The sequence below is a fragment of the Macaca thibetana genome, chromosome 17 (genome assembly GCF_024542745.1).
Source record: "Macaca thibetana thibetana isolate TM-01 chromosome 17, ASM2454274v1, whole genome shotgun sequence".
In the NCBI taxonomy this organism is placed as follows: Eukaryota; Metazoa; Chordata; class Mammalia; order Primates; family Cercopithecidae; genus Macaca; species Macaca thibetana.
In genome coordinates, this window is record NC_065594.1 from 55542606 (window position 1) to 55556204 (window position 13599).

Below are 13599 nucleotides of genomic sequence, written 5' to 3' on the forward strand. Positions count from 1 at the left end.
CCCGGGAGAGGGCAGCGGCCAGGCGGGAGGGTGCGGGAAGGATGCGTGCACGGCGGCGCGTCCCTTCGGGGCGCGGGCCGCGGCCCCTGGCGGACGGTGGCATCTCCCGGACCAGACAGTCTGACCGCAGAGGCGGCAGCGGCCGGGAGCCCCGGGGAGCCACGGGAGGGGCGGACGGAAGCGGCGACTCGGCCGGCCCCGGGCTGGCGGTGGGGTGGGCCGGGGCGGGGCCACCGCGGGGAGGACGGCGGCGGCGCTGCGACTTTTGAAGTCCAAACTGTCGTCGGGGCTGGTGCCGCGCGCTGCCTCCGGGCGCCCGCTTCGCCTCCCGCGTCCTGCCTGGCTGCCCGGGTCCCCGCGGACCTTGGGTCGCTTTCGGGAGTTTAGAGAAAGCCAAGTCTTCACGTTCTTGTAGGTTGGAGACCTTAACGAATTGCACAGCGCAACAAAGGGAACGAGAACCTGGGCGCCTTCGCAACCGGAGCGGAAGCCGGAGTTGGCTGCGGCCCGCGTGCCCTCCCTGTCCGTGGGGCCCAGACGCGAGGGGACACCCCCGCCCCTCCACGCATCCACTGAGTCTCTCCCTCTCTTGTCCTAGCCATGGAAGGGCTGGAGGAGGCAGAGGCCAACTGCTCCGTCGCGTTCGCCGAGGCTCAGAGATGGGTGGAGGTGAGTGCCTTTCACTGCTCTCCCTTCCGCAGGTTGTTGACTGCCTCGGGGCGGTCGTCGCGAGGTGACTGCAGCCCCGGTCACTCTGCACTTTAGCTTCCTCGGCGATCCAGCCGGCGCGAAGAAGCTGGTTTGCTTGCCCACTTTTGGGGACTTTGCGGGTTCTGCCGCTCCTGCATCTTCATGTCCAGCTTAAATTAGCGCTGCCCTAACCCCTGGCCCCCGACGGTGTCACTGGCTTCCTAGGGCAGAGGTGGGCGCTCGCCCGCCGGGTGTCTGCACCGCGCGTCCGGGAGGAGCAGCGCGGTCGGCCCTGGCTCGCCTGGGGCGTCTCTGCTGGGCACAGCCCAGAGCGCGCGGTGCAGAGCTGGGCCAGGGCTCTCGGGTGCATTCCCTCGGGGTGCCTAGAAGTGGGGATGCTCACCTTATACCTGAGAAGCCAGTGTATTCAGTGTGGAGGGGGGAGTGGAAAGGAAGGGTGGGTGGGAGGGCAGGTGTAGGAGGTAACACAGGAAGGCCCACCTGGAAGGGTGATTTCTCTGGGGCCCGCATCCAAGCCCAGGGGGTAGGGGCGGGACATGTGCTTTTTCATTTTCAGCTTTGATGAGACTGAGATTCTACGGTCACTCACTGAAGAGTTGTTACCCTCCCAGCTGTGTCTCACAGACAAGATCTTCCATTCCCTTCTTTCCCCCTGAAAAAGAGCGGGTCTCTTCATTAACGCCTTGGGGCTACATTTGTCTGTAGAAGGTTAACATCAGGACTTCTAGCTGTTATTCTACCGGACGCTTTTAAAACGAGGCAAAAGTCTTCTAAGCAGATGTGAATCAGGAACCACTGCTGAAAATTGGGGCGTGCACCAGCCCTGCAGTCATTTAGGAGTTATTGATGCCACGTGCTGGTTTAGTTAACGTATTTAAAACTTTGAATTAGGCTTAAAGATTATTCCACGGAAAAAAGAACATGTTTAAGAATTCTAAAGCGAACAGTAATTGAAAATAATTTATGTTTCCTTAAAGAAATACACGTATGTGTGTGGAAAGAAAGAATAAACTTTAAACGTTACATTTCTTACGCTAAATAAAGGAATGTGAAATGTGAGTAGCATTACCCATGGGACAGTAGGGAGGTCTAAGGAATGAGCTTTTAGTGTCTTTTTAGATTGAAACTTTGGTCTGAAGGTGACTTAGAAAGATGTGAAGGGAGGAGCATGGGAAGTTGAGAGAAGAATAAACACTGTATTTTGAATTGAAATGAGAGTGGAAAAATTCCAGCAATATAGTTAAGAGAAATAACTTCCCTCATTCATAAACTTTGAAAAGCCAAGACTTCCAACTGTAATTTTCCATTAGCAGTGTGTGTTCTGCGTAATTTTGGAAAACAAACTTGCCATTTTGTGTTTGAGTGTTGGGGATTGAGGGAGGGAGAAGGGGAGACATGGGGACATGTTTTGGCCATACACGGCTTCTGTGTGGAGTTTGCATCTGCGTGCTTTGTATTTGCTTCAGGAAACGTGAATACGAATGATTTCACACGCTTCCCTTTTTTTAGTATGCACATTTTGGAAAACGATGAATTCCTTTTTTGTCCCTGCTTGCTCGTAATTATGTAGGTTTTCTCCAAGAAATTTGTATATAGTGAACAGGGGAAAAGTGTATTGTGATAAAAGATATCATTGCGCATAGTACATGTGGTCTGTATTCACTCTCATCGCAGTCTATGTAAAGGTGTTTATCAGCAATGATTTGGCACCTTTATAATGTATTTTGTTCATCATTAGAGCTGGATCTTCCTAAAGGTACTGTCATATCCTTGTAATATAGTAATGAAATTAAAATTATTGTTTTTTTTCATCCCACTTGGAGCAAGGCAGTATGTTTGTCTTCATTGTGTGTATATGAGTAATTTACATGTTCAGATACTTTTAGTATACCCTGGGCATTTGACATGACCACAGTGTGCTCACTGTTAGGGCTATTTTGTTTCTCCAGTGTCCACGTTTCTCTCTCTTGTCAGCTTTGCCTTTGCCACCAAAGCACATATTTTAAAATACTGTTCTTGCCAAAAGAAGCAGGATGAATGACTCTGTCATTGCCGCAACCTCTTTAAGAACCCCTAATTTGAAGATAAAATGTTGATTCAAATGTGTATTTGTAAAGTATTATTTCTCTGGCTTGCTGATATTCGTGCTACATTTTGCCCTATTCCTTTACACATTACTGAAATGTAGGAGGGTTTTAAAATGTATATATTGTATATGTATGTACATATATACATATGTATTATATATTCTATATGTATTACATATAATCTGCTACTTTTATTCACAACTGCAGCTTTGAATACCCCAAAGTCAACTCCAATAACCTTGTAAAGTTTTGAATGGTGACTGGACTCCATATCAGCATTCCCTTGCCATTTCCATTTTCTATCTGTGATTTTTAGTAGCTAATGTCTTATTCTCATAACCAAAGTTTATTTTTTAGAGTGGAGGAGAAAGAGTGAGGTAAGAGCTGGTGGTTATTCTGCCAATTATTATCATTTTATGAATCTTGTTTTTATTTATTTCAAATTGTACTTATAATACTTGAGTATACATAAAAACTGGTTTGTCTACTCATGCCAATTTTGCAATTCAAAACAAATGTAGGAAAGCTACCCTTTAAGATAGCGCAACATAATGATATTGGATTATTACGTGGTTGGAAAGGCTGTTTGAAACATTAATAATGTAGCAGGGCTGGTTTATGATTAAACACTAGTTTAAAACCAAGTAATGGTTTGAAGGCAAAGGCAGAGGGGAAGCTTGATTCTAACAAGGCTACGCAGTGGCTGATGAAGTGGTAGAAAATACAGGCTGGACTCTAATTTTAGGCCTCTTCTGCAGTACCTTTTAATTTTCTATGCCTGATAGTTGCCATTGTCTCTCTGTTTTGGGTCGTCTGAAAGCCATGTGGTAAACAGACAAAATACTAATGAGATTGAAACTGGGGTATGTAGCACTTTGCATTGGCTGGTCACGGTTTTCTAGTCTGTAAGTTAATGTTGCTATCTAGGTTGAGGTTCAAATACAATAGTAATTTTTATGGCTGGAGCAGAACAGGCTAACTTAATTCACCACCTTTCTGCTCACCTGCCCTTCCTGTTATCTCTGGATTGGATTTTTTCGGTATTGTTGTCACCCTGTAAAGGATGTCAACCTGAGCGCATTGCCAAGTCTGGCACTAGAATATGAGTCCTTCCTCACTTCTAATTGGTCTGTTTCTCCACCTGCCCCAAGTTTTATCCTTCGGGAATGTGCTGTTCACCACCTTTTAACTTTTTTTGACTTTGGTGCTAATGGAAGTATTTTTAGTAATTATATATAATTTCAATCAACAGATATTAAGACACTATGGTAAATACTTGTTAAAAATTGTAGTGTTACAAAGCAATTCTTACGCTAGCTGCTGCAGCTAAAATCATTTTAAAGGGTTGCATGTGAAGGACTTGTACTCTGAGTCTTCCAGTGATTTTAGCTACAGCAGCTAGCATAAGAATTGCTTTGTAACACTACAATTTTTAACAAGTATTTACCGTAGTGATTACAAGCGTGAGCCACTGCGCCTGGTCTGGGCTCTGATATTTAAATCCTGTAGGTCTCAGGTTTTTCCTCTTAATCTCCCCTGGTGGTTGTGCCAGTTAAATGGATGCTGGTGGTAGAGCAACAAATGCTCCCTAATCCGTTGCTTGTGTTTCTCCTTGCACAGAATGCAGTTTTGTCACCTCCGCGTTTTTGTATGGATGGAATACTTGTTATTCCTTGTAACCTAGTGAACACCTCTTCATTCTTCCATACTTGGGCTAAAATCAACCTTTATGTGAAGCCTTCCTGAAATCGCCAAACCTCCAGCCTCATGCATTCCTTTCTCTCCTGTCTTACATAAATCTCTCTTTTTGCATTTTGTGGTTCTATTCGTTTTTCTACATTAGTCTATGAGCTAACTGAGGGCAGGAATCGTATCTTATTTATTGCTTGAGTGTTTGGCACGGTGCCTGCTAAATGCTTGTTGAATAAAAGTACGAATAAAGTTATAACCTTAACAACATTACAAAATAGGATTTTAAGGACCAGAACTCATTTCTTCTTCCAGTGGAAACTTGCCTCAGTGTCTTAAGCTTTATTGGTTGTAGTTGTTTGGTTGGGACGTGCTACAGGATGTGTCTTCATCTGCATGCCAGTGTGTACTTGTCTATTTACTCAGCATTTCCTCTTCTACCTCAACCCTCTTCCTGAGTCACCTTACTCTACTGTCCTCCACTTGATGATTTCCCTCACAGGGACTTACATTTATCATCTCAAAAATACCTACTATGTGCCTACTGTGTGCCAGGCACTTGCCGGGATTATAGATTCAGTCATCAAATTCTTAGCCCTTACCTGGACCTTCAAAGAGAGGCAGCCCCCATGAGCAGATGCACAGACAAACCCAGCAGTGCCGTCAGATAATAAAGTTCATCCAGTGCATTGTGATGGCATTGGCAGCCCGAGTCCACCTGGTGAGTCAGGGCAGGCGCACAGAGAAGGCAGCATTTGAGCCGAGGCTGCAGTGGGGCTAACCCATCTGTGCACTAGGCTGGAGCATTTTGGCCTTTTTTAACTTGTCGTGTGTGAAATCTTAAAGTTGCATACAGCATAGCTTCCAGACATTGCTCAGAGTAATTTATTCTTACTGAAGTACCTTACTGAGGTAACATTTTACTTACAGTGAAATGCACTGATTTTAAGTATACCATTGTAGGAGTTTTGTCAGACCTATGTGCCCAAGTCACCAGAACCCAGTCAAGATACAGAATGCTTTTTATCACACAAGAGAGTTTCTTCCAGAGAGCATATGAATCTCCATTCCTTTGGTAAGCATCCACTCTTTGATTTCTAGCACTATGGATTTCTCAAGGTAGGTTTGAATGGCCAAGAAATGTCTTAATACCTATTTGTTTCTTTTTTCCTCTCACTTTTTTCTTTTACTTTTGTTTTCTGAGACAGGAGCTCACTCTGTTGCCCAGTCTGGAGTAGAGTGGTGTGATCTTGGCTCACTGCAACCTTCGCCTCCTGGGTTCAAGTGATTCTCCTGCCTCAGCCTCCTGAGTAGCTGGGACTACAGGTGTGCATCACCATGCCTGGCTAATTTTTGTATTTTTTTTTTTTTTTTTGGTAGAGACAGGTTTGGTAGAGACTGTATTGCCCAGGCTGGTCTCAAACTCCTGGCCTCAAGTGATCTGCCAGCCTTGGTCTCCCAAAGTGCTGGGATTACAGGGCATGAGCCACCACACCCGGCCCCATTTTTTTCTTTATGCAGTGTTTTATAATTTCTTGAACACAGTATCTTTACATGGGAAATAAGAAAGGATCCTAGAAAAGAGAGGGGTGGCAAGAGATGAGGGAGCTCATGAAATCCTCTTGGGAAGGAACTGATTTACACAAATAGGAACCAGGGCAGGAATGCCGTTAGAATAGCCTGACTCCAGGAAGTGTAAACAGATATGTCAAAGTATTTCCTGACGAACTGGGAGGGTTCCAGTGCAGTGTCAGTCATTCTGGATTCTTGCAATGTACTGATGCACTGAAAGCTAGAAATGGACTTATTTCATAAAGTGAGGAAAAATGCAAAGAACTTGTACCTTTAATAAAACAGGGTGTCAGCCAGACATGGTGGCTCATGCCTGTAATCCCAGCACTTTGGGAGGCTGAGGAGGGAGGATGGCTTGAGGCCAGGAGTTTAAGACCAGCCTGGTCAACATAGCAAGACCCCATTTCTACCAAAAAAAAAAAAAAAAAAAAAAAAAAAAAAAAAAAAAACAGTGGCACACACCTGCAGTCTTGGCTGCTTGGGAGGCTGAGGTGGAAGGATAGCCTGAGTCTGGGCAGTCGAGGTTGTGGTGAGCCATGAATGTGCCACTGCACTCCAGCCTGGGTGACAGAGTAAGACCCTGTCTCATAAATAAATAAATAAATAAATAAATATTCTTGAACCAGTTAGAGAAGTGGACCCACTGGGTGAAAAAGAGCGAATGATTGATTTATGGTTCTTGATACACATGATCAAGATACTCTCTGCAACCTTTGTGGCAGTTTGCAGAATGAGCAGGGGTTGAGGGCACCATTTTCTCCATATTCTGGCCCAAATTAGAAATTGTTATTTGTATTTTCCCTCTAAATGAACAGATGAAAGACACATTGTCCTATCTTTTTTATCAGATTATTAGTGATATTAAACATTTATGTAACAAATGACCCATTGGATTTCCTCCAATGAGGAAAGATGAAGCCGAGAAAAGGAGGGTTCTGTTTCCTCTTAAGCCACAAAAGGCTCAACAAAGTCACAGTTGGCCCTTGTGAAGAAGCCTTGATACCTTGGTGTTTCTTAAGCCATTTGTAAAGCACAAATCCTTAAAGCTTCTCCTAGGCTTAGAGAAAAGAGGAATGGTGTCCTGGATTGGACCACAGGGAGTATGCCGATTTATTCAATCTGCGTTGGTTCTTGTCTTTTGGTGCATTGCTCTAACTCTCTTTCTCTTTGGATGCCAAGAGTGCTTTGGGTAGTGAGGGACTGCTGTTGATACTAAACACCCCATTCACCTTCCCTCTTCCTGTTAAGATTGCTTCTCAACATACCAGCATTTGAGTTATAGAAACATACTAGCTTTGTGAATGCTAGTTAAGAAAAGCAAAGCAACATCAACATATTTGCCCAATTCTTTTAGTGTGGAAGAAATACACCTTGCAAGTGAACTCGTTCTTCTAGTTAGCATCTGCAGATTGAGTTGTTTATGTTGTTCCTGTTCCCCGGATTTCCTGACAGAGTGTTTCCAAGTACTTGTTGAATGAATGAACGTTTTATATCCAATCAAAAAGTTGGCCTATTTAATTGATGTTTCCAGATCTCCTTAAGCCTGTTAACTATCAAAAATGTGTTAGAGCTGGAGGAAATGATAAATTATGCATGCCTGTACTTTTTAGTTTCAGAAGGTATTAAATAATGATTGGTTGTATTTCTTTGAAAACATGTTTGATGTAGTCAAAGCTCTTAATAAGGCTAATAGCTGTCATATATGCACAACTTTGAAACAGAGGTTTAACACATTCAACGTGTGGCTTTGCTTAAAGAGATGGACAATAGCAAGTTCTACTCTGATGAATTACAGCACAGTCCCATGAACGGCCTTTCCAAAGATTTTGAAATACTCCAGTAGTATGCTCAAAGATTGGTTCTCATTCCTGGGTACAGAATGCTCAGTTTGGTGCTTGAGTGCATTTTTATGTTGGTATACAGCACTAGACCTTCTGTCTGTCTTCAAGCATAATAGGGATTGTCATGTAGGAGAGATTAGGAAATTTTTGTATGGACTCAGAGGGCAGAACTGGTAATAACTGGTCACAGTGAGACTTTTGACTCAGTGTTTTGAAGATCTTTCTATGAATGTAGCAGTGCCCTACGCTAGACGAGCTGACTTGAATAGCGAGTTACCTACTAGTGAAGTGTGTGTGTGTGTGTGTGTGTGTGTGTGTGTGTTTTTACAAGAGAAGCTGAATAAATGACAATTAAAGCAGCTAGTATTCTTGAGTTTCTACCACATGCATGACATGTGGCAAGTGCATTATACCTACATACCTTGTGATGAAGGACTATTCTTACCTGAGGATGTTCTTTTCCACTGAGGGAAAAGAGAGGTGAGAGGTAAAATAATTTAGTCAAGGAAACACTAGAAGTAGTAAATGCTGACTGAGGATTCGAATGCCCACAGCCTGCCCTCTTAGTCATTATATACTTTGCTGCCTGGGAGGGGCGCTGGCCAGGTAGTTCATCATTGTTCAGGAATTTAGAATCAGAAAAGAATGGGGTCTCTTCCTTGTTCCACCCAAAGCTGTAAGATTAGCTATTTTTTTATACATGACAAATCCTATACAACTTCCGCTCACCAGCACAAGTTCTTTCTTGTGATGTTGGTGCCATATTAGTACATGATCATCAAATATACGCAAGTTACAGAATTGCCAATAGATATTTTTTTCTATTTTAGAGATAGGGTCTTGCTCTGTTGCCCAGGCTGGAGTGCAGTGGTATGATCATAGCTCACTGCAGCCTTGAACTCCTATACTCAAGTGATCATCCCACCTCAGCCTCTGGAACAGCTGGGATTATAGGCACACACCACCACACCCAGATAATTTAAAAATTCTGTCGTAGGGACAAGGTCTCGCTTTGTTTCCTAAGCTGGCCTTGAACTCCTGGCTTCAAGCGATCCTCCCACCTTGGCCTCCCAACCTCTTGGGATTACAGGTGTGAGCCACCATGCCCAGCCAGATGGACCCTGTTGAGCAATTGCCGACTTTAGGTTTATATGTTTGAATGTATTTTAGTGATTGTTAATGTTCAATAAACCATTTAAAGTACTAAAAAAGGGAAACATTTTAATATAACATTGAGTTATACTTTGAGCTAGAATAGGAAATAGATATCTAAGTAGTTTCTTCTATAATTTATAAAAGTATCACCTTCTCTCATGTGACCTACATTTCTGTAGTTCATGCATACCAAAAATTGTACAGATAGTTATTGTATAGTGCTTCAAAATACATGTCATGTTTTTGATTAGGATACTTTTTAGTTAGTGTTTTAGACTTGTTAGTACCAAAGCTGGGACCCTGATGAAATTTTTTTGCCTTCTTGACTAGATTGAAATTTGATCTAGATGTGTGAACAGGGAAAGAAATACCTGAGTTATTTTGTTATACCACCATTTCATAACATTCAAAGGAAGGGAGGTCATTGCCAGCCTCATTATAAACTTTCATTCTGACTTGGCCCGGGAGTTTGAGGCTGCAGTGAGCTATGATTGCGCCACTGCACTCTAGCCTGTATGACGGAGTGAGACCCTATCTCAAAAATAAATAAATAAATAAATAAATAAATAAATAAATACAGGAAGGAAGGAAATTCATTATGGAATTAGTTTTTCTCATTAGAGTTTAATGTTTTTCATTCTACATGAGGAAGGGGACAATAAGCAAACATATTGCCTCTGCACCAGTATCAAACGCATTTGGAATTACCCTGTGTTATGAAGAAAATATTGTCAGTCTATCAAAAGCATCAGATAGAGTTGGTGATAACTTCCTTCTCAAACCCTTCATTGCCCTCTAGGTTTTTCTTCTATTTCACTTGGTGTTTCTAATTTTTTTGTGCTCAGTCCTCCTAATTATTGTCATCAGTGAATGTGAGAACATCCAAGGGTTCATCTTCCATGTCTTCTTTTCTTTGTCTACAATATCTTCCTAACAGGTGTTATCAAGTTCATATGTCTTCTCCACGCTGATTGCTTCCATATTTACATTCCTGACCCTGACCTTGTCCCTAAATTTTAGTAACTACTCAAGATTTCCCACTGTAGGTCTGATAAGCATGTCACGCTCACTGGGTTCTAAGCAAAACTCTTAGTACTACTCCTTCCAGACGCCTTTCTAGTCTTCTCGTCATCTCCCCAATGTTTCTGTCTTAGCAAATGGCCTCATTGTTCAGCCAGTTGCTCAGGCTCCCAAATTGGAAGTCATTCTTGACTCTTGTTCTTTTTTAACATCACACCACACATCTAATCTGTGAAGAAATCCAACTGGCTGTCTCTTCATATATATCCAGAATCTGACCACTTCTTGCCACATCTACCATCACCTTTCACCTATGCTGTTGCAGTAGCCTGGACTCCTTGCTCCCAAAATAGCAGCCAGATTCCTCTTTAAAAATGTAAGTCAAAGGCCGGGCGCGGCGGCTCACGCCTGTAATCCCAGCACTTTGGGCGGCCAAGGCGGGCGGATCACGAGGTCAGGAGATCAAGACCATCCTGGCTAATGCGGTGAAACCCCGTCTCTACTAAAAATACAAAAAATTAGACAGGCGTGGTGGTGGGCGCCTGTGATCCCAGCTACTCAGGAGGCTGAGGCAGGAGAATGGCGTGAATCCGGGAGGCGGAGCTTGCAGTGAGCCCATATTGCGCCACCGCACTCCAGCCTGGGAGACAGAGCAAGACTGTCTCAAAAAAAAAAAAAAAAAAAAAAAAAAAAAAAAAGTTAGAGATTATACATCCAACTCTGCGCCCTCCTCCCCTGACAATGGCTTTCCATTACATTCAGAATAAAGTCTGAATTTTTAAGGCAGTCTCTAGGGCCCCACATGATCTGTTCCCTGCTTGCCTAACTCATCTCCACCCCTACTCTTCCACCACTTGCTTACTGTGCTCATACTGGCTTCCAGCTGTTACTCAGAAGGGTTTTACTTTTTTTTTTTTGAGACAGAGTCTCGCTCTGTCGCCCAGGCTGGAGTGCAGTGGCCGGATCTCAGCTCACTGCAAGCTCCGCCTCCTGGGTTCAAGCGATTCTCCTGCCTCAGCCTCCCGACTAGCTGGGATTACAGGCATGTGCTACCACACCTGGCTGACTTTTTGTATTTTTAGTAGAGACAGGGTTTTTTCATGTTGGTCAGGGTGGTCTCTAACTCTCGACCTCAGGTGATAATGCGTGCTTCAGCCTTCCAAACCGTACTGGGTTTTATCTTTTTTTTTTTTTTTTTTTTTTTTTTTTTTTTTTTTTTTTGAGACGGATTACAGGCTGGAGTGCAGTGAGCCACCGCGCCTAGCCTGGGTTTTATCTTAACGTCTTTGTCTTGCTGTTCCTTCTGCATGAATACATTTTGTCTTCATTTATTTTCTTCATTTATTCGGGTCTTAGCTTAAATGATACTTCCTCTTCCTTCCCACTGCCATTATCCTCCCTTGTCACTCCATACTCAGATTTCATTGCACTTATTATCACCTGCCTCTGCATTATATATATGTGTGTGTGTGTGTGTTTTTGTTTGTTCTGCTATTTCCACTAGAATATAAGTGCCTTATGTTCTATGAGGACTTATTTTGTTTTCAAGTCATGAATAGTGCCAAGTATTTACTAGGCACTCAATAAATATTCCTGAGAAAAGTAAGTGGATGAATGAACAAATACCTTTTTAATTCTTTATAGTTGAAATCTTTTTAGCCCTGTGACATGATTGACTTCTTGGTTATGCTTCATTCAACAAGAGAAGTCGGTTTTGTTGTATTAGTTGGGTTTTCCCCTGCTTTTTCAAGTTCTATTTTAGATTGAGCAAGTTTTGAACATGTTTTTTTGAAAAAATGCAAGTTTAAACCATGCCAAATTTACTTTATTTAACCAATTCTAAAGATGCCTGAAAGTAAGCAAGTATCATAAAAAAAAGTCCAAGCGAATTTGAAGATGAGCCTTTTTAGCTGAATACCCTGTGCCGGGGAATAATACATCATCATGACACTTTGGGGTATTATTCATGAAAAAGATTTCACAACTCGCTGATTGAGTTGTGTCCTGCAGTTTGAGCATGGTCTGTAGTCATAATTGGAGACAGAGAAGCAGAAAATAGCTTTACCCTGTTTAAAAATAAAAAAAATAGAAACTTTATTGAGAACAGGAAAGTTTCTATCATCTGCTCCAACTTAAACATCAGAGGCCTATCTCATGCTTTGAAAGGGTTGTACTTTATACCAGGTTTTTAAGGGAATTATTCTGAAATGGCACACAAAACTGAGGCTGGAGGCTTTCAAAAGGGTTTTGTTCAGAAGTGAAGGGAAAAGGGAAGTTCCTGATCTGATTTTGTACAAACTGATTTTCTCTTTTCTTTTCTTTCCTTTTTTTTTTTTTTGAGACAGGGTCTCGCTCTGTCACCTGGTCTGGAGTATAGTGGTGCAATCATAGCTGACTGCAGCCTTGAATTTCTGGGCTCAACTGATCCTCCTGTCTCAGCCTCCTGACTAGCTGGGGCTATAGGTGTACCGCCACACTTTGCTAGTTTTTAAATTTGTTTTGTAGAGACAGGGCCTTGCTATGTTGCGTAGGTTGGTCTTGAACTCCTGGCCTTAAGCGATCCTCCCACCTTGGCCTCCGAAGGTGTTGGGATTGCAGGCATGGGCCACTGCTCCCAGGCTAACTTGTTTTTTATGATTGTTTCTAGCTGTTACTTGAATTAAAAGGTATTATTATTTTAAAAAATCATTTAATATAATATATATATTTTTTACAGATGAGAAAAAAGAGGTTCAGAGAAGCTAAGTTTCTTCCCCAACACCATGCAGCTGATGCTGGCAGGCCCAGTATTAGATCTGTCTAATAGAAAAATCAAGCTCTCAGCACCTTCATTCATCTTTCTCTGTTTCTCACCCTCCCTTACATAGCCCTGCCTGTTGTCTGGCATGTACACATCCTGTTGTGCTATTGGCTATTCCATATATCTGCCTCTGTCTTACTCATTTCCTTATTTCCCAATGTTAAAAAGCATAGAAAAGTGATTGGACTTAATATGGCATGTAGTGTAAATTCACACTGAAGTGTAAGTAGATACTATTAAATAACTTTCTTCTGTTGGGATGGGACAGGGCCTTAGAGACAGTGTGTGTGGTGAGGAAGGGACCAATAGAGCACTTGTCGGTCTATCAAAAGCATCAGAAAGAGATGGTGATAACTTCCCTCTCAAAACATTTCCTTCTTTGCCCTCTGGGTTTTTCTCCTGTTTCACTTGGTGTGAAGTACCTTCTGGGTACTTGTCCTGTTAAGGAGGAAACAGCTATGGGCAGCATAGGAATAAGTGCAGACATGTTGGACGGCAAGACTACAGGAAGCTAGAGAATGGGAAAAGCATTTGGAAACTATTAGAGAAGGTCCTTCTTGACCTGAATCAGAAAGTTGATGCATGGGATGTAACGTGGAAGGCATTGGAGTTGGGTAGGGGTGGTGTGGACATGAGCAAGGATTCACTGAATTGTCCTATGGGCAGGACAGTGAAGCTAGAAGTCTGCTTAGTGTGGAAGGTACTGATTTGAAGGTAGTAAGAA

The 13599-nt window shown here is 42.8% G+C and overlaps 2 protein-coding genes across 5 annotated transcripts in view; both read left to right on the plus strand.

The window, feature by feature from the left end:
* The window catches only part of UCHL3 (ubiquitin C-terminal hydrolase L3), a 92822-nt gene extending 92378 nt beyond the window's left edge, over window positions 1–444 (plus strand). The window contains exon 7 of the mRNA XM_050766476.1: window positions 416–444. Within this exon, the coding sequence (XP_050622433.1) occupies window positions 416–429 (14 nt within the window). The 3' untranslated portion in view covers window positions 430–444. The remainder of the gene's footprint in view (window positions 1–415) is intronic.
* Window positions 275–13599, plus strand: part of LMO7 (LIM domain 7) — a 217731-nt gene continuing 204406 nt past the window's right edge. For all 4 annotated transcript variants that reach the window (XM_050766419.1, XM_050766421.1, XM_050766426.1 and 1 more), the window contains exon 1: window positions 275–669. In XM_050766419.1, coding sequence (XP_050622376.1) covers window positions 601–669 — 69 coding nt within the window. In that variant the 5' untranslated portion in view covers window positions 275–600. The remainder of the gene's footprint in view (window positions 670–13599) is intronic.